Genomic DNA, 18,428 nt, shown 5'->3' with positions numbered 1-18,428 from the left:
GTCTAAGCATGAACTAAAAAGCAAGAAACAAAACAATCTCAGGAATGTAATAAAAATCAGAAAGAAAGAGGTCCTAAGGATGGGAGTAATTGATGTCGGTGGAGTATCCTAGTCTATAGAGTATTTAACATGCCACAAGCAAACCATCCCTAAACAATGAACATCACTTCTTAGCTAATCCAATCTCTTGACAAAAGCTACTCAAACTCAACCACTTCCAAACCTAGCTCTCGCTAGAGAAACATGATCAAGCATGGCATGAAAAACAAGTTCATTCACGTCAACAAACATCCTAGACAGCTAATCTGTTAGGCTAGGAACGTAAGTCTCTGGCACTAGTTGGTCAGACATTTCATCGAACACCTTTTGGGTGCAGAAATGTCTAAACCCCAGTTCCAATTGATCAGAGAGAAACTAGTATTTCTAACTCTAGTCCAAAAGGAAATCATACAATCAAAGCTTAAACACTCTACATCCTAAGATCATCCACCTAATCTATCCCATCCTCAAGAACTACCACACTACTCAGATCCAAAATTTATTATCAAGGATGCAAACACATAAAACATTGAAACAAGCATTATTGGGTAGATAAAAATAAGATGAACAACTTTGTAGAAGGAATCAAATGCCAAATCTCAATAAATCTCAAAGATATCGGAATACAAGTCTCAGAACGTATTTTGTGGCTAGGTTAAAACCTTCTAGGAAAGAAAACAATACGAGATAAAGATAAGATGTCTCCGCAGAGACTTAACAAAATGTATATATAGTAGTCCAACATGGAAAGCCCTAAAACTTAAAACGACAAGGTGAAGAGTCGGTTATGGAATTCCCTGAAGCGTGTGAGACCAAACGTCTTACTTCCTGACATGTGCGATCGAGTCCGTGCACATCGAGTGGAATGCAATGTCAGCGTCGCTCGAGGGAAGGCAGCTAGAGTGCATGGCGAGAGAGANAAAGCTTAAACACTCTACATCCTAAGATCCTCCACCTAATCTATCACATCCTCAAGAACTACCACACTACTCAGATCCGAAAATCATCATTAATGATGCAAACACAGAAAACATTGAAACAAGCATTATTGGGTAGATAAAAATAAGATAAACAACTTTGTAGAAGGAATCAAATGCAAAATCTGAATAAATCTCAAAGATATCGGAATACAAGTCTAAGAACATATTTTGTGGCTAGGTTAAAACCTTCTGGGAAAGAAAACAATACAAGATAAAAGATAAGATGTCCCCGTAGAGGCTTAACAAAATGTATATATATTAGTCCAACATGGAAAGCTCTAAAATTAAAACAACAAGGTAAAGAGTCGGTTTGGGAATTCCCTGAAGCGTGTGAGACCAAACGTCTTTCTTCCTGACATTTGCGATCGAATCTGTGGTTGTCGAAGTGAATGCAATGTCATCGTGGCTCGACCTAGGTGGCTCGAGTGAAGTCGACTCGAACGGTGATGGTGTTGGCTTGATTGAAGCCAGCTGTAGTGCGTGGCGTGTGAGAGTGGCTCGGTCGGACCGCTGGGATGCGTGGCGAGTGAGAGTGGCTCGGTCGGACCGCTTGGGTGCGTGGCGAGTGAGAGTGGCTCGAGCGTGGTGTATACGCATCCACTAAAACGATGATAACTCTTGAACCACACCTCCGATTGGCTTGAAATAAACGGCGTTGGAAAGATAACTCAATTCCCTACGACTTTAATGAAGACGTCAAAAGCTAAATCTCACTCGAGTGGAACGGCTCGAACGGATGGCTCGGTTGACACTTCACGGGGATAGCTCGGTTGATGCTTCCCGGAGATGGCTCGAGAGATGGTTCTGGGAGTGTTGTGCAGCGGATGGGTCGCTGGGGAGCATAGCTCGGATGGATGCTGGGGAGCATGGCTCGGACGGATGCTGGGGAGCATGGCTTGGACGGATGCTGGGGAGCATGGCTCGGACGGATGCACTTCCTAGACAATGTATGCAAGGATGATGCAAGAACTACCTAGACATGCAAAGTGTATAGAAAAGAGTTAGAAAATGATGTAAAACAATCAGTTATCCTAGCTAAATGCATGATAAATATATGCTGAGGAGAGACAAAATATAGACATATCAGGAAAGCAGTTGCAGTTAGAAGCGGTTATGGCGGTAAGTATGACGGGAAGGTTTCAGCTTATCCAGGAAGAGAAGGAGGAGCAAGCATAGATTTGGAAGTATGTCTACTTCCCAAGTTTATGGAAGCTTTGGAATCAATTCAAGAGTTCATGTCTCTTGTCTCTTCTTCTTCTTGATCCTATTGTCTTTGCTTGTTACTCTCAGAGTATTCTGCAGAAGTTAAATGTTTCAACTTCAATAAAAATATTGTTTTGAGTTTAAAGCAACAAATTCATCAGAAGATTGGAGGAGCTGACGATCTTAGTTATGAACAGAGTTAGAGTTCTGGCTACTTTTACTTCCGGTTTGATTGGTTTGATTGGTTGACTCTGTAGTTAAAGCTGTTAGTGTAGAAGAGACAAGAGACACACAATTTTAACAAGGTTCAGCAAATGTCTACGTCCTCAATCTTTGTTGAAAATACTTCTTGAGCACAATTACAGTTAGAGCTCAATATTGGACGTACACAAACCTAAGATCTTCTCTTAGCTTGTTCCCAATCTATTTCCAACCCAATAAGAGATCCCTAAGGTCAACACAAATGATCTACACCTAGGACTCTCACTTAGAAACAAAACCCTCACCCTTTTCTCAAAAAGATACCAAAAGGCTTACAAGGTTTTTCCTCTCTTTGTTACGTTCTAGAGGGATAAGTTTCTAAGTCTTAGACCCTCTATATTTAAGGGATTTCGTGCCTCTCCCAAAGCTAACAACTTTCCTAGAAAATATTCCATTTAACTTTATTCTTTGTTAAACGAATATAATCTAATCATATTAAATCTTCTAAATATCTTCAAGCTTTCTTTTTCTTCGTGTTTTTCTTCCAAGTAATATCTCAAAACGTGCTTTAAATAGATCTTCATAAATCTTCAAAACCAAAACATACAGACAAAATCAACAGGTCTCTGATGCTCTTTTGTAGGACAAAGGCTTGTGCATACATCAGATGCTTATGCTGAGACAGAAGCTTGTGTAGTCATATTTTGTACAGCTTCCTGAATTTCATCTTAAACTTGTGCTTGCCTACATACACTTACAAAAGCTCCTCAACATCTTCGTGAAGATGATTGAGTCCATGGTTTTGCCTGCAACTTCTAATGTTAAACCAGTTTTATCATGGAAGAAATGAGGAAAATCCCGGAGAATATATATGAGAGACAACCTTTGTATGAATATCAAAAAATAAACAATAAATAATGAAGTTCAAAGTAATAATACAGATGCTTTAATATTAATTTAATTGACAACATATATATATATATATATATATATATATTTGTTGTAATATAGTGTTTTTCATTTCTTAAGTAAAAACACAACAAAATTGAAAAACTAAATGAGCATATTAGTATCGTTTTATATTTTTTATTTTATAGATTTTAGTGCATGTAATCATAAGTGAAAACAGAAAAATAACTTGAGAAAAAAACAATGAGTCTTATCAAAATGAATTTTCCACTACTCGATGAGAAATTGAGAATGTCAATATACTTATTTTATAAATTATAACTCATTTATAATTAGTTTAACATGACATAAAAAAATTTAGCTAGAAAATTAACCCATGCGGGTATGTTTGTATCGATTTTCTTAATATACTTTTCGGTTTGGTAATCTTTTAAGTACCTATACACTAACATATATATAGTATGAAAAGATACTATAATGTTTTATTTTGGATTATTTTAATACAAATTTTCTTTTATTTCTATTTTTAGTATAATTTCAAAAAAGTGATTCAGTATAAAAGAAAAGCAAAAATTATAGACCACAAATGATAATTACTAAAATATTATCTTTGGTATATTGGTATTGATAAATAATATACATCTAAAAATTACAAAAAAAAAAAATTAAATTAAATTATTCTTTAGGCAAACATTTAGCAGCAAACATGTTTGGATTTTTTTTTTTTTAAAAAATTTTCTATTTTGTTTACATGTTAATTAAGGTCACTCTACTAAATGGAGATATTTGTTTGTCTAGAAAATGACTGCAATAATATGAATAACTGAAGTACCAATCATTCGTGTGTTGGTAATTCTTGCTCTTTGTTTCATTTAACACACCAAAATTTATTTTGGAATAATTAGACTATATAATAAACAAAGAAAGAAGGATCAATTAAACAAGTAGCACCACCAGTGGTTTAGTGGTCGACCAGTGATGTAATTATCTTAATAATTATCTCTCGATGCATGGTCTCAGTCCATTCTCTTGGACACTTCGAGCGTACTTTAAAAACAATTATGTTTATGCAATTTCAAACTTTCCTGCAAAATTTATATTTTGATCCCAAATATATTGACCAATGCACAAAAAAAATTTGCTTGATTTTACACTGATGAGATTACACAGTACTACTACTAAATGAGGGACCTCTTACAGAAATACGTGGCTAAGAAATTAACGCCAATGCGAATTAAGAATATTACTTTGCATGGCAAATAATTTGTCAAAGTCATCATATTCGTTCTTGCACAGACTAAAATTGTATTGTTTACTTGATCGATCACCAAAGTTTAATACAACAGGAAATGAGTTCTGATACTATTGGTGTTTTAATATTAATATTCCAAAGTTGGTTGTTGCATTCTGTACAAACACGATTATTTTCAAGTTTAATACAATAATCTACATATGTTAGTTACCCAATCTCTTGAGATAAGAATGTACCCATGTCTTGGGATTGAAGATGCCTTAAGATCTAATGGCTTATCTTATGACAGTATGAAGGATATGTGGCGTTTGAGGATGGTTTCTGATACGACATAGCAACACGTGGGTTAAATTCGTTACGTGAACTACTACTACTATACTACACCTAAACCGAGTTGTTTCCGAACATAGACTAACACTCATCTCCCACAGAAAGACAGAATACAAACAACACGGTCGAGTTCCTCAAATCCTATTTTCTATCTCCAATGGCACAAATGAACCTACCAAGCCACCACGACGAGACCAAGACAGAGTTCGAGAAGAATCAGAAACGATACCAAGACCTCATCGCCACGTTTCCTCACGTCAAAGGCTGGTTTCCAAAAGCTCCGCTGATCGAGTACGGTGGCCACTGGATTTTACAGCTTCTCCTAGAAAGTTGCCTTTACGCGCAAGAGTTCTTCCAAGCGCGACCCATTGACTTTTTCGTTTGTAGCTACCCAAAGACAGGTTCCACTTGGCTCAAAGCTCTAACTTTTGCCATCGCCAATCGATCTAGCTTGGAAGATTCCTCGAACCCTCTCCTAAAACGTAACCCTCATGAGCTTGTACCTTTCATTGAGATTGAATTCGCTTACTTCCCTCAAGTTAATTCTCTCAAAGACAAAGGAAACACTCTGTTTTCGACTCACTTGCCCCACGGGTTATTGCCCGAATCAGTTGCGAAATCGGGTTGTAAGATGGTTTACATCTGGAGAGACCCAAAGGACACATTCATCTCCATGTGGACTTTTTTCCAAAAGCAAAACTCAGGAAAGGGCCCTCTACATAGTCTTGAGGAGTGTTTTGATATGTTCTGTGGAGGTTTCTCTGGGTACGGTCCTTATCTAGACCATGTCTTAGGGTATTGGAAAGCTTACCAAGAGAATCCAGATCATGTTTTTTTCCTCAAGTACGAGACGATGAGAGCTGATCCTTTGTCGTATGTGAAGAGACTGGCTCAGTTTATGGGTTATGGATTCACAGCTGAGGAAGAGAAGAAAGGTGTTGTTGAGAAAGTTGTAAATCTTTGCAGTTTCGATACGTTGAAGAATCTTGAAGTGAACGAAGGGGAGAAAACAAGAGAAGATATCTCTTGGGTTTACTATCCGAATAGCGCCTTCTTTAGAAACGCAAAGGTCGGAGATTGGCACAACTACCTTACTCAGGAGATGGCAGCTCGAATCGATGGATTGATGCTAGAGAAGTTCAAATATTCCGGTTTGCTTGAACATGATATATGACACAGGTCACATAGCATACGTTGTATTAAGTTATATAATGGAAGAATAAATCTTGATGTTGTTTTGTCTAAATGAACTGTTTCTAATTAAAAAGGAATTGGCTTTACAAGTTGCAACCATTCATCTTTTCATGATGTGAGCTAAGTCTTGATCTTCTACAAGCTGTGTTTCAATCTCGTTTATATTCTCATACACAAAGATGAAGTTTCCCTCCTATGTGATTGTACAAACATTTTTGATAAATATTAATTAAAACGGTTAGGAATTTAGGATCATAAAAATAGAATAATAGAATATTTTTCTTTTGCTGTAAATAATACGGAAAATGTCTAAAATTATCTTTGTTTTGGAAATTAAATATTTTTTTAGTTAGAAGAAACCTTATTTAAATATATATTGGTTTTAGAATATCTCATTTTTAAAATTTTGGATTCAGACTCACGATTTAACAATCGCCAACGTACCGCGTAACCAATGCTTCCGATCATGTCTAAAAAACGGCACACCTTTCCAATATCAAAAAAAATCATTGAAGATCTTATGATGCATGTCTTTTTAGGGTATCTCTAATCCCACTCTATTTTATAGTCAAATTTCTATTATAAAGTAATATTTGTTCCAACCCTATTTATTATTTTACTATAAAATGGAGAAAATGATAGAATTGCTCTATATATAGAGCAACTCTATTTTCAACTCTATTTTTTTACACTAATTCTATTTTAGAGTTGAAAATAGAGTAATACATTAGAGGAAAACAATGCTCTATTTTTGAATTACTCTATTTTAGAGAAAAAAATAGAGATATACATTGGAGATGGTCTTAGATAAACATCTTCAAATAAATACAGAATCATATCTACAATTTTTTTCAAACTTGTAGTGCTTTCACTTAGCTGGAGGCATTTATCACTACAAAAAATATCCTCATTCATAGCATATGAGTTTTCGTGTCAATTCTACATAACAACAAATCAGTGTCATGAAAACATATATAATCACATCTATAAAACTGTTATGAAAGATAACATTATGAATACAACATTTTAGTAATGCTATGGTTGAACCATCTATTGTAGCTCTCATGATGAGTAATTAAATAAATATTTTGAATAGGAACTCAATGCTACTTCAATCAATAGTACAAAATCCTTTGCAACAATTCTACTCAATATTGCATCTTACCAATTATATTTCTTCACATCAGATATGTGTTTTGTACTTTTGTTCTATACTCCAACATCCATTTAGAATGAACAACCTATTTGTTTATGTGTATTGTTGATCAACTCCCTCATGAAGTACAATACTTTCAACAAAGACGATATGCTATCAGAAAGTCGTCTCTCTTGCATTACAAAAGCGCACAAATAATATGTAATAGCATCCACCGCATCACTTGGACAACCATATGCCATTACATATTATTTGGACGCTTTTGTAATGAAAGAGAGACGACTTTCTGGTAGCATATCGTCTTTGTTGAAAGTATTGTACTTCATGAGGGAGTTGATCAACAATACACATAAACAAATAGGTTGTTCATTCTAAATGGATGTTGGAGTATAGAATAAAAGTAAATCGCATCTTCACTAAATTAATCATTAATTTCGCATGTGGGTGTATTCATTTTCACGGTTTCTTTCTATAGAGGCTCTTCTTGGTCTTGAATTGTTTGCTCTGAAGTTGGCCATAATTGTCCAGTCATTCCTCAAACATGCTCTCAAGTTCTTCATTATATATATGCTTTATCAAAATCTTCATCAACAAGAAGGATTTTGGGAATTTGAAGAAGAACTGACATTTATAACTAATGTGAATAAAAAAGAAAGAAATAAAAGTGATTTTTAAGAGAGTGAACTGTTAAATGACATTTATAAGAAACGTGTACGTTAAATATATCATGTTAAGGTATTTTCAGAGCCGGCCGAGAGGCCAGGCTGATGAAACATCAGATTGTGGCCCTCTAAAATATAAAGTAAATTCGGCCTCTTTTTAGTCGAATGTATCTTTGGTCTGGTGGTATAGGAAGTAGTGTTGTGGAGTCATATGTCATGAGATCGACCCGTTTGTGTGTTTATTTTTCTTTTTTCTGTTTTTTTCACACACTTAATAAGAAAATTAAGCCCAGTTTTTTTTTAGATTGTGGCCTCCGACAAGTTAGCGACGGCTCTGGGTATTTTGAACTTATTTAGATTTGAATAGGAACTCAATGCTACCTCAATCAATAGTACGAAATCCTTTGCAACAATTCTACTCAATATTTCATCTTATCAATTATATTTCTTCACATCATATATGTGTTTTGTACTTTTGTTAAAAACTCAAATAAATTTCATACGCATTGATACCAATGCATAAAGTGTTTCTTATCTTACATTAGTATTTAATACTAATAATGACAAGTTTGGCAGAGACACAATTTTTTTGAAACGAACAATATGATTTGAAAGAATAACAAATATACTTACAAATTCCAATAAGTTATATACATTTATTCACAGAGGCATGAATGTTTGTAAGAAAAACACTTGAATTTTTTATATTAGCTCATAGATTTTGTTTGTTCATATGAACATGCATGTAAATTCTTAAGATAAATAATCTTTCTGATCATTACTGAAAAGACATTGGAAGGTACAATCTTTTAGATTGGTGTTAAAAAAAATATAAGAAGAAAACGAATAATACATATGCTTTGAAGAATCTACATATATAATCATTTAAAAATACATTGTTTGCTTTTCAAAATGAAAACTACATTACTTGCACAACTATGATACACAAATGCGATAAAACAAGATTAGAGTATCTTCAATACTAAAACTTTATTTCCTCGTTTTTTTTTTTGGGCTGTGGATTTAATAAACTTACCAAAACCGAATCATGTCCACATTCTTAGAGCTAAAGTTGAAACAACTTTTAGTGTGTATGCTATCAACTTTTAGCTTTTTTCGAATTTAAAATATGAAATTTTTACTTCTAAAAATACTGGTTTCAATATTAAACATATTGAAAAGAAAATCATACATTTCAAATATGTGGACAACTCATATTATATCAACCACATAATTGTTTTTTGAAACATTATTAATTTGTTTGCAGTACATTTTTATCCTTTTTAGCACATCTCTTACATACATGATATTCTTCTAAGAACATGATCAGTCACCGCAACTTTATTTGTTCTTGACTACAATAAAGCATATTGTTCTAGCAAAATCTTGATCAGCGGCTAATTGTTGAAAATAAAGAGCATGATGAACTTAAAGAAAGTGAAAATGTTGCATGACATTGAGATGAAATGATCTATTAGGAAATGATTTATAAGTGTGAGTTTATTTGAATAACTCAATTTTTATCTTTATATCCAACTGATTCATGCAAACTATATATATATATATATATATATATATATATATATATTGGTATTTTGATTAATTACCATTTAATGCTAGAGAAGGTATGCTGCAATTGATTTGTGAAGCTTGATCATAATAATTTTGTAATCTTGTTTGATCTTCAACACCAATACATTACAAAAAAAGTATCTAGTGGAACTGCTAATTCATCATTGTTTTCAATTATTAAGAACTATGCAAAATTAGAACTGCTTATCCATCATTGTCCATCATTGTATTAATTATCAAGAACTATGAAAAACGAAACCAATAAAATGAAAACATGCATCATACAACACTAACTAAAGAGACATATCTTTTGATGTTTAATAAAGAAAAAGAAAAAAATAAGCTGCTATTTTTTTGTTAAAAATAATGAAGAAAAATTACGAGAAACAGTTCTCATTTGAGAACATCTTATAACATTTGATAACGTCTTAAAACGACAATTGTCCGTTGTTTCTCTTATAACTAACGAGAGGTGGTTTTTTCCGAAAGATCTTCACCTCTTCTCTTCTCTTATTTTCCTATTAAATACAAGAAAACTCATTATATTTTTTTTTTCTTTTATGTTTACTTATACCCGAATATATTGGAATAAAAATGTGTTTTGACTCTTCATTTATTTACATTAGTCATTTGTCTACCACTGCTAAACGATTGGTCGATGTGGAACAAACACTTTAACACCCTTCCGTAAGAGACTAAACAAAGTCGTTTCGTCCTATTATATTGTATGTAACTATATTATATTTTGCAGGTTTCTGGTTAGACAAGGCTACATTGAAGTGCTTTGTAACCTTGTCGTGGATTTTGACAGTGTTGAAGCCGCTCTTTATTTGATAGGGGACATTCTCAAAGTTGTCATATTAAACACAATGTTGGTGAAAATGATAAATTTTCATACAAGACCATGTTTACTAATACATGAGGGTGCGTGAACATCAAGTATCTTGTTGACACCAACCCCCATGATCATGGTGATGATATCTTCATTATGGCTTTTGAGCCTATATCTAATACTCTTTTGAGTTCTACTTTTCCTTCTTACGTTTTCCACGGTTCTTTGGTTAACGTTACACATATCATGAATTCATGATTTAATCACTGAGCCTATATAACTAAACACTCTTTCGAGTTCTACTTTTTTTTTATTACGTAAAGAATATTTGAAAAACTCACTTCTCACCAATAAAGGAAATAGTAAACTAAAACCAAGATAAAGGGTAAAATAATATATTTTATATTGTCTATGATTGATGATGTATGAGAGTATCTCTATAATAAACTAGGTATTGCTTATAAGCAGGGTTATAATGTAATATTTTCAAACAGGTAAAGAATCCAAAAAAAAAATTTGAAAATAAAATATAATCATCTGTGAAAATATGTCTACAGTATATTATTAATGAGTCTTTTTGAATACATTGGTTTTATTTACTTAATTACATCCGGAACTTTCTGTGAATCTTAACACTTTACTTCTATTTTAGAAGAATTTTGAACGTAAAACTACAAATACAACTACAATCTACAAAATATCTTGACAATTATATTATGATATTTTAAAAATTTTAATTACTAATTTTATACTGAAATTTTTATTTTCCATCTTTTTGCTAATTTGTTTCTTTTGATTTAATTTATGATTAAATTCCACTGATTCAATATCAGAAAATAGCCCGCATATAAATATCTAATAGTTAGACTCTAAATATACACTCAATGAAAATATGTTATCACATTTTAGTTGATGATTTTTGAAAAATGCCCCTTTTAACCAAAAAGAAAAAAGAAAAATGCCCCTTTTAATGTTTTCCGTTTCAAAAATAAGTTTTTAACTAAGCATTTTCAAAATACCCTCATTAAATCTGAAAAACACGTACGAATTTTATAGTATTTTTCAAATTATTATTATTATATAGAATTAATTGTTATTGTTAAAAAATTACTATTTTTTGGGAAAAAAATTCAACAGGGATTACGCCATTACGGTGCAGTATACGACACGTGTTCGCGAACACTTTGAAACTCGGTGGCCCGTTTGCTTAACAATGTCTAAATACACGAAAAAGTGGAGAAAATAAAAAGAGAAGCCTACTTGGATGAGTCAAACTGTTTGGAACTTGCTTATCTCTTATTGGCTAGACGTGAATAATGATGGTCGAAGCAAGACTAACTCAAAACCGGACTAGTGACTGCAACTGTTACGCAATGGCGAAGCATTGTAGTTCTATGTCATATGTCCAAGATAGTTCCAAAATTTGTCTGTACATTCAAACTTCTAATAAATAACAACATTTTACATAGTATACTAAGTTAGCAACCAATAGCACATTGAATTGGCGTAAGAAAAACACACGCACACATTGAACTGATATTGAAGAAAATGATAAATAAATTAAAGATCTTACACTCGTAGTTGAATTAAGTTAGAATATATAGTACATTACAAAAATTCAAATTATAACACATGCATATGAGAGATATATGACCATTTTATCATTCAGACTGATAGTAACAAGAGATTAACACATAAATGAAGAAGGTAAGCTCTTGGCTTTTCTCATTATTTCTCCTTAGAGAGGCTATTACATTTCTATTCATTTATATAGTCTTCACATTAGGTTTAGGTGGTATCCTCATCCTCTAAACAATTGAACCTATTGGTCAATAGAAGACAGCTGTCATTATTGTTATTCTTAGAGAACTTTCCAGAAGCTTCCTTCTTCTTATCTTCTTCCTCTTTTACAGATGGGCTTGGATCCTTAATGGACTCAGGAGCTTTGGTGGGCTTGGACGTTTTGCATTTCCAGACTTGTTTGGTGGGCTTCAACTTAGGCCCATTGTCTAGACATCTTGTTGTCGTATTGTTGTCAGAAGAAGAAGTACGAGATGCTTCTTTTAGGTTAAACTGCGTCATTCTCTTTTCTTCTTGTCGTGTTGTTGTCGCCGAGTGAGAGATCTCCGATTGCTGTCTAATAGCCCCCCGCAAACTTGGAGTGGGTGGAACAACTACACCAAGTTTGGATCTGAGTGAAGCAAACGGTCCCGGAGGTAAGGATTTTGTGAAGATGTCGGCGATCTGAAAGTGATTCGGGATATGAGTGACAACAACATTACCCAAAGCAACCTGCTCTCGGACGTAATGATAGTGAGTGAGGAAGTGTTTTGTACGCTTGTGAAAAGCCGGATTTGCGGAGAGATAGACGGCCGAGAGGTTATCACAGAAGAGCTCCGGAGTGTGATGAAGAGGGATCCGTAGATCTTTCAACAGATTACAAAACCAGGTAATTTCTGATGTCGCTTCTGACATAGCTCGATACTCAGCTTCTGTGGAACTCTTAGATACTGTAGGTTGTTTTTGAGATTGCCATGATATGATGTTAGTTCCGAGATAAGTGCAGAAACCCCCAGTAGATCTGCTTGTAGTTTCACATCCATTATAATCACTATCACTATAGACTCTCAATCTGCAGCTTGAATGTTTGTGAAAGGAAATACCCATCGTTATTGTGCCCTTGATGTATCTCAATATTCGTTTCAGGAGATGAAAATCAGAGATGGTGGGCTGGTGCATCTTTTGGCAAGCATAATTGACAGCAAATTGAATATCGGGCCTTGTCAGAGTGAGATACTGAAGTTTACCTGCCAAGCTACGAAAGTAGGTAGGGTTTTCAAAGAGCACGTTTTTGTTTTGAACCTTGGAGAGCTCTTGAGGCAGTGGAGTCGGCATTGGGGCACAGTCAGTCATGCCGGCAACAGCCAAAAGATCCTCTGCATATCTCTGTTGTGAGAGAAACAGACCACCACTGTGAAACTGCGCCTGAATCCCAAGAAAATAGCTAAGTTGCCCCAAATCCTTCATCCTAAATTGCTTATTTAATTCGGTGAGTAAATTGGCTAATGCTTGTGAGTCATTTCCAATGATAGCCATATCATCAACATACAGCAACAGATAGATGATGTCTTTGCCTTTGAAGTAAGTGAAGAGAGAGGGGTCAGACTTGCTGCAGAGGAAACCAAACTCCAATAAGAAGGTACTAAATTTATCAAACCATGCCCGTGGGGCTTGTTTTAGTCCATAGAGTGATTTGCGAAGATGACAAACATAATCTGGTTTTGCAGGATCAACAAATCCAGCTGGTTGAGCCATATAGACTGTTTCTATCAAGTCTCCATGCAAAAATGCATTCTTTACATCCATCTGTTTAATTTCCCAGCCCATGATTGTAGCTGCATGAAGAACAGACCTGACTGTAGCTGTTCTGACCACTGGACTGAAAGTTTCAAGGTAATCAATTCCTTCCTCCTGATCATAGCCTTGAGCTACTAGTCTTGCCTTCAGTTTGTCTAAAGAACCATCAGCATTAAATTTTGTCCGAAAAATCCACTTACTGCCCAGAACATGCATTTCAGGTGTTCGTGGGACAAGCCACCATGTACCTGCCTCCTCACAATTCTCATATTCTTCCCCCATTGCTGCTCGCCAACCTGGGTGTTTTAGTGCAGCCGTTACTGTCTTCGGTTCTGGGTAAGAGACTTTAGAGGTGAGTAAAGCATATCTTGGATTTGGTTTTCTGATGCCAGCCTTACCTCTAGTGATCATTTTATGACGTGCTTGTGTTTGATTTGTAGATAAGTCTTCATCCTGAGAAGCAGACTGAGTTGACACTTGTGTAACTGTAACTTCATCCGGAGCATCCTCAAGTGGAGAGGTTCCTTCAGAGTCATTTATTGGACCTGAAGATGCGGGAGAGCTGTTGCCAATAGGAACAGGATCAGAGCCTGCCGTACACTCAGGACTCTCCCTTTCAGATACAGTAGGTGAAGCCAAAGGAACCAATGGTGGAAAGTCATGCTCATTGTAAACAAACTGCTCTGTGTGAGGAAAGGTACCATTGACTGAGTTTAATTCATTGTCATTCCTTTCTTGTGATGGTGTAACTTGCTGATGAAGACTTTTCTGCCAGGCTTGAAGGAGTGGAGTACAAAGCTGTTGTGTTGATGAAGAGGCAGAATGGAATGGGAAGTCTTGTTCATCAAATAACACATGTCTGCTGATATACACACGCCCTGTAGAGATGAGTAAGCATCGATATCCCTTATACTTCTCATTATACCCTAAAAACACACACTTGAGAGATCTTGGATCAAATTTATTCTGAGCATAGTCACGTAGAGTGGGATAACATGCACAGCCAAAAACTCTTAGTGATGTATAATTTGGTTTGCAACCGTGCAGGGCTTCATAAGGACTGCGGTTGTCAGTGAGAGTAGATGTTGGTAGCAAATTGATGAGGAAGTTAGCAGTAAAGAAAGCTTCAACCCAATACCGGTAAGGCATTCTACTATTACACATCATTGCCAGACCCAATTCAATAAGATGTCTGTGCTTTCTTTCTGCAAGACCATTCTGTTGAGGAGTGTGAGGACATGAAATCATTTGTTGTATTCCATGTTGCTGTAGATGAGCTAGAAACTTATTACTCACAAACTCTCCACCACCATCACATTGAAAACTTCCAATTTTATTCTGAAATTGATTTTCCACTAGAGCTTGAAACACAGTGAACACTGATAGAAAGTCTGATTTCAACTTAAGTGGATACAACCAGCAAAAACGAGAAAAATTGTCTATGAAGATAACATAATACTGAAATCCTTGCACTGACTTTATTGGTGCAGGTCCCCACAGATCACAGTGAATGCGTTGTAGAGGCCTTGAGGTGGTCGTGCTTGAAGGAGTAAAAGGTAGTCTGGTACTTTTTCCAAATTGACACGCTTCACAGATGCCACTGGAACTTTTATTTATGACTATTGCATTGGTCTTTGACAGATTCTGGAGGACTTGTGGATTCGGATGCCCCAGTCGCATGTGCCATACATCTTCAGAGGCAGAGTGTTGTCTTGAAGAGTAGAGCACTTGAGCTTGAGCTGAATCGTCCTTCAGAACGTAAAGACCTTCATCACTGTTGCTGTTTCCCAGAGCCAGCAGCCTCTTTTTTGCCTTGTCGAAGATTTGAACATGATCACAGTCAAAGTTAACAGAACATGGGTAATCATTGGTAAGTTTCCACACAGACAACAAAGACTTTGTAATATTAGGGCAAACTAGAACATCCTTGAGAGTGAGTTTACCTGAGCTAGCTGGCAGAACAGTAGAACCTGTGTGAGTGATAGGGAGAAAATCACCATTTCCAACCATAACTGTATCTGACCCATGGTATGGCATTGATTGTTGCAGATTGTGGTGAGAGTTGGTGATATGAGCAGTGGAGCCAGAGTCAGGAACCCATTCATTACCGGAGTGATCAGTGACATCAGTGATTCGCATAGCAGTCAAAGCGAGAGGCAGCTCCTCTTGGCGATAACTGTTGTTGTATCTGTGCCAACAAGACAAAGCTGGATGTCCAGTTTCCCACAAATCTGACATATAACTCTAGTGTCTGTGTTAGTGGAGTTGCCGGAGGAAGACCCTTGAGTGATTTGTTGATGAAAGCCTCTACCTTTTGTAGAATAGAATCCTCCACGACCTTTGGAACCACCATTGCGACCATTTCCTCTACCACGACCAGAGAAATTCGTGAAATATGCCACATGAGGTGAGACATCAGTTGTAGCAGTGTTGTAGTTTGATAGTCTGTCGGAGTATGTAGTCAACCGAGAAGCTACATCCTCAAAGGTAAGAGGGGGTTGCAGATCAATCATTCCTTCGACAGAAACTTTGACAGGTTCAAACTCTCTACCTAACCCTCTTAACGCAGCAAAGATCTTCATTTTTTCAGGTACAGGACTACCAATGGAAGCTAGTTGCTCACACACGTTTTTAATGTCTCTCAGGTAATCGCCTATAGGTCTCTCCAGTTTCTCAGCAGATTGTAACTTACTTTGCAGTTCAAAAAGACGTGAAGAGGATACCTTATTGAAGTGATTTGCAAGAGCTAACCACAGATCTTGAGCTGTTTTGGTTCCGGAGACTTCTGCCAGAATATCTTCAGACAGAGAACCAAGAAGCCATGCACGCACAATCTGGTCAGCCCTGAACCATTCAGCATAATCTGGGTTGGGAACTGTACTGGTCTTGCTTGCAGCGAGAGAGACTGGAATCACTTCTGGTGGAGCTGGATGCGACCCATTGATGAAACCAAGTAAGCTTTGTCCAGAAAGAAAAGATTCAAACTGGGCTTTCCATGAGATGTAGTTTTTCTGGGTTAACTTGAGAGTAACACAGTTTGTTATGTTTAACGCAGGAAATGAGTAGAGATCCATGGATCTACTATGCTCTGATACCATGATAGTAACAAGAGATTAACACATAAATANAAGATAGTTCCAAAATTTGTCTGTACATTCAAACTTCTAATAAATAACAACATTTTACATAGTATACTAAGTTAGCAACCAATAGCACATTGAATTGGCGTAAGAAAAACACACGCACACATTGAACTGATATTGAAGAAAATGATAAATAAATTAAAGATCTTACACTCGTAGTTGAATTAAGTTAGAATATATAGTACATTACAAAAATTCAAATTATAACACATGCATATGAGAGATATATGACCATTTTATCATTCAGACTGATAGTAACAAGAGATTAACACATAAATGAAGAAGGTAAGCTCTTGGCTTTTCTCATTATTTCTCCTTAGAGAGGCTATTACATTTCTATTCATTTATATAGTCTTCACATTAGGTTTAGGTGGTATCCTCATCCTCTAAACAATTGAACCTATTGGTCAATAGAAGACAGCTGTCATTATTGTTATTCTTAGAGAACTTTCCAGAAGCTTCCTTCTTCTTATCTTCTTCCTCTTTTACAGATGGGCTTGGATCCTTAATGGACTCAGGAGCTTTGGTGGGCTTGGACGTTTTGCATTTCCAGACTCGTTTGGTGGGCTTCAACTTAGGCCCATTGTCTAGACATCTTGTTGTCGTGTTGTTGTCAGAAGAAGAAGTACGAGATGCTTCTTTTAGGTTAAACTGCGTCATTCTCTTTTCTTCTTGTCGTGTTGTTGTCGCCGAGTGAGAGATCTCCGATTGCTGTCTAATACGTATAAGTAGTGGGCTCATGTGGTTAATGTCCCTTGCCGTGAGAATTCAGGAACATGTCGAGACTTCGGAAACTAGAGACATCACATGGCAAGACAATCTTGTTACGGTAAGCCTCTGCGTAACCGTACTCCTCGGCAGCCTTTTCAAGAAGCTTCTGGAAAGATGGGCTCTTCAGAAACCTTGTGGGAATCACAAATCTCTCCAACTTTTTGTTTGTGTCAACGTAAACCACGAAATGCCCTCTCGGTGTTCTTGAGGATGATCTGCTCTCTCCAGTATGTTCTTCTTCTTCTTCTACTTTGTGGAAGTGCATGTCAGTGACCTTGTTAGGCATAGTTATATGTAGCCTATTATATAGTGACCTATTTGTGTTGGGTGTGAGTGAGTCACAGGACATTAACGGATTTTGTGGGGATCTTTGTGTTTTCCACTTCGATTTGGAAGTTGGGTACGCTTATATATAGTTATACATACTAATATTTATTATTTATTGTCGGGTTTGGGAATGTGTGCCCTCTAGAAATGCATTCACGTAGTTGTAGTATATTTTTGTGAGAATAAACTCCAAATAAACTAAAAATGATGAACTTATTCATATCCATTTTACTAATTCAGTTTTCAAATTTCTTACAAATTGTTTTGCCAAAATATGGGATAATCTCATCGCTTCCCAAGTGTAACCAGATATTCCTAAATTCTACTTAGTGTTGACAATCATCGGATACTAAAAACACAATATAACAAGTAATTACGAGTAGTATATACTATATAGATCAACAAACTTAAAGTAGTATATGGTAATAGCTGTGGGGGGTTAAAATTTTCATATATATGTTATATAATCTTATTATTGGAATACGGTTAAAGAACAATTA

General features: G+C 35.7%; 2 protein-coding genes and 1 pseudogene across 2 annotated transcripts; 2 read left to right on the top strand and 1 right to left on the bottom strand.

Annotated features, from left to right (window-relative positions):
• LOC109126567 overlaps window positions 1-2,281 on the top strand; it is a 37,950-nt pseudogene extending 35,669 nt beyond the window's left edge.
• LOC104721986 (cytosolic sulfotransferase 18-like) lies at window positions 4,981-6,207 on the top strand. Its single transcript, XM_010440077.2, has one exon. It carries the CDS (start codon window positions 5,072-5,074, stop codon window positions 6,086-6,088), a length of 1,017 nt encoding a protein of 338 aa, XP_010438379.1. The 5' UTR covers window positions 4,981-5,071; the 3' UTR covers window positions 6,089-6,207.
• LOC104721976 (auxin-induced protein 15A-like) lies at window positions 17,268-17,956 on the bottom strand. The gene has a single exon (XM_010440065.2). It carries the CDS (start codon window positions 17,948-17,950, stop codon window positions 17,576-17,578), a length of 375 nt encoding a protein of 124 aa, XP_010438367.1. The 5' UTR covers window positions 17,951-17,956; the 3' UTR covers window positions 17,268-17,575.

The sequence above is a fragment of the Camelina sativa genome, chromosome 2 (assembly GCF_000633955.1).
Source record: "Camelina sativa cultivar DH55 chromosome 2, Cs, whole genome shotgun sequence".
NCBI classification, from domain to species: Eukaryota; Viridiplantae; Streptophyta; class Magnoliopsida; order Brassicales; family Brassicaceae; genus Camelina; species Camelina sativa.
Note: the sequence above shows the minus strand (reverse complement) of the source record. Positions and strands in the feature narration are given on the sequence as shown.

Excerpts from the sequence above, each read along its gene's own strand:
- LOC104721976 (XM_010440065.2), bottom strand. The coding sequence starts at position 17,950 with ATGTCCTGTGACTCACTCACACCCAACACAAATAGGTCACTATATAAT.
- LOC104721986 (XM_010440077.2), top strand. The coding sequence starts at position 5,072 with ATGGCACAAATGAACCTACCAAGCCACCACGACGAGACCAAGACAGAG.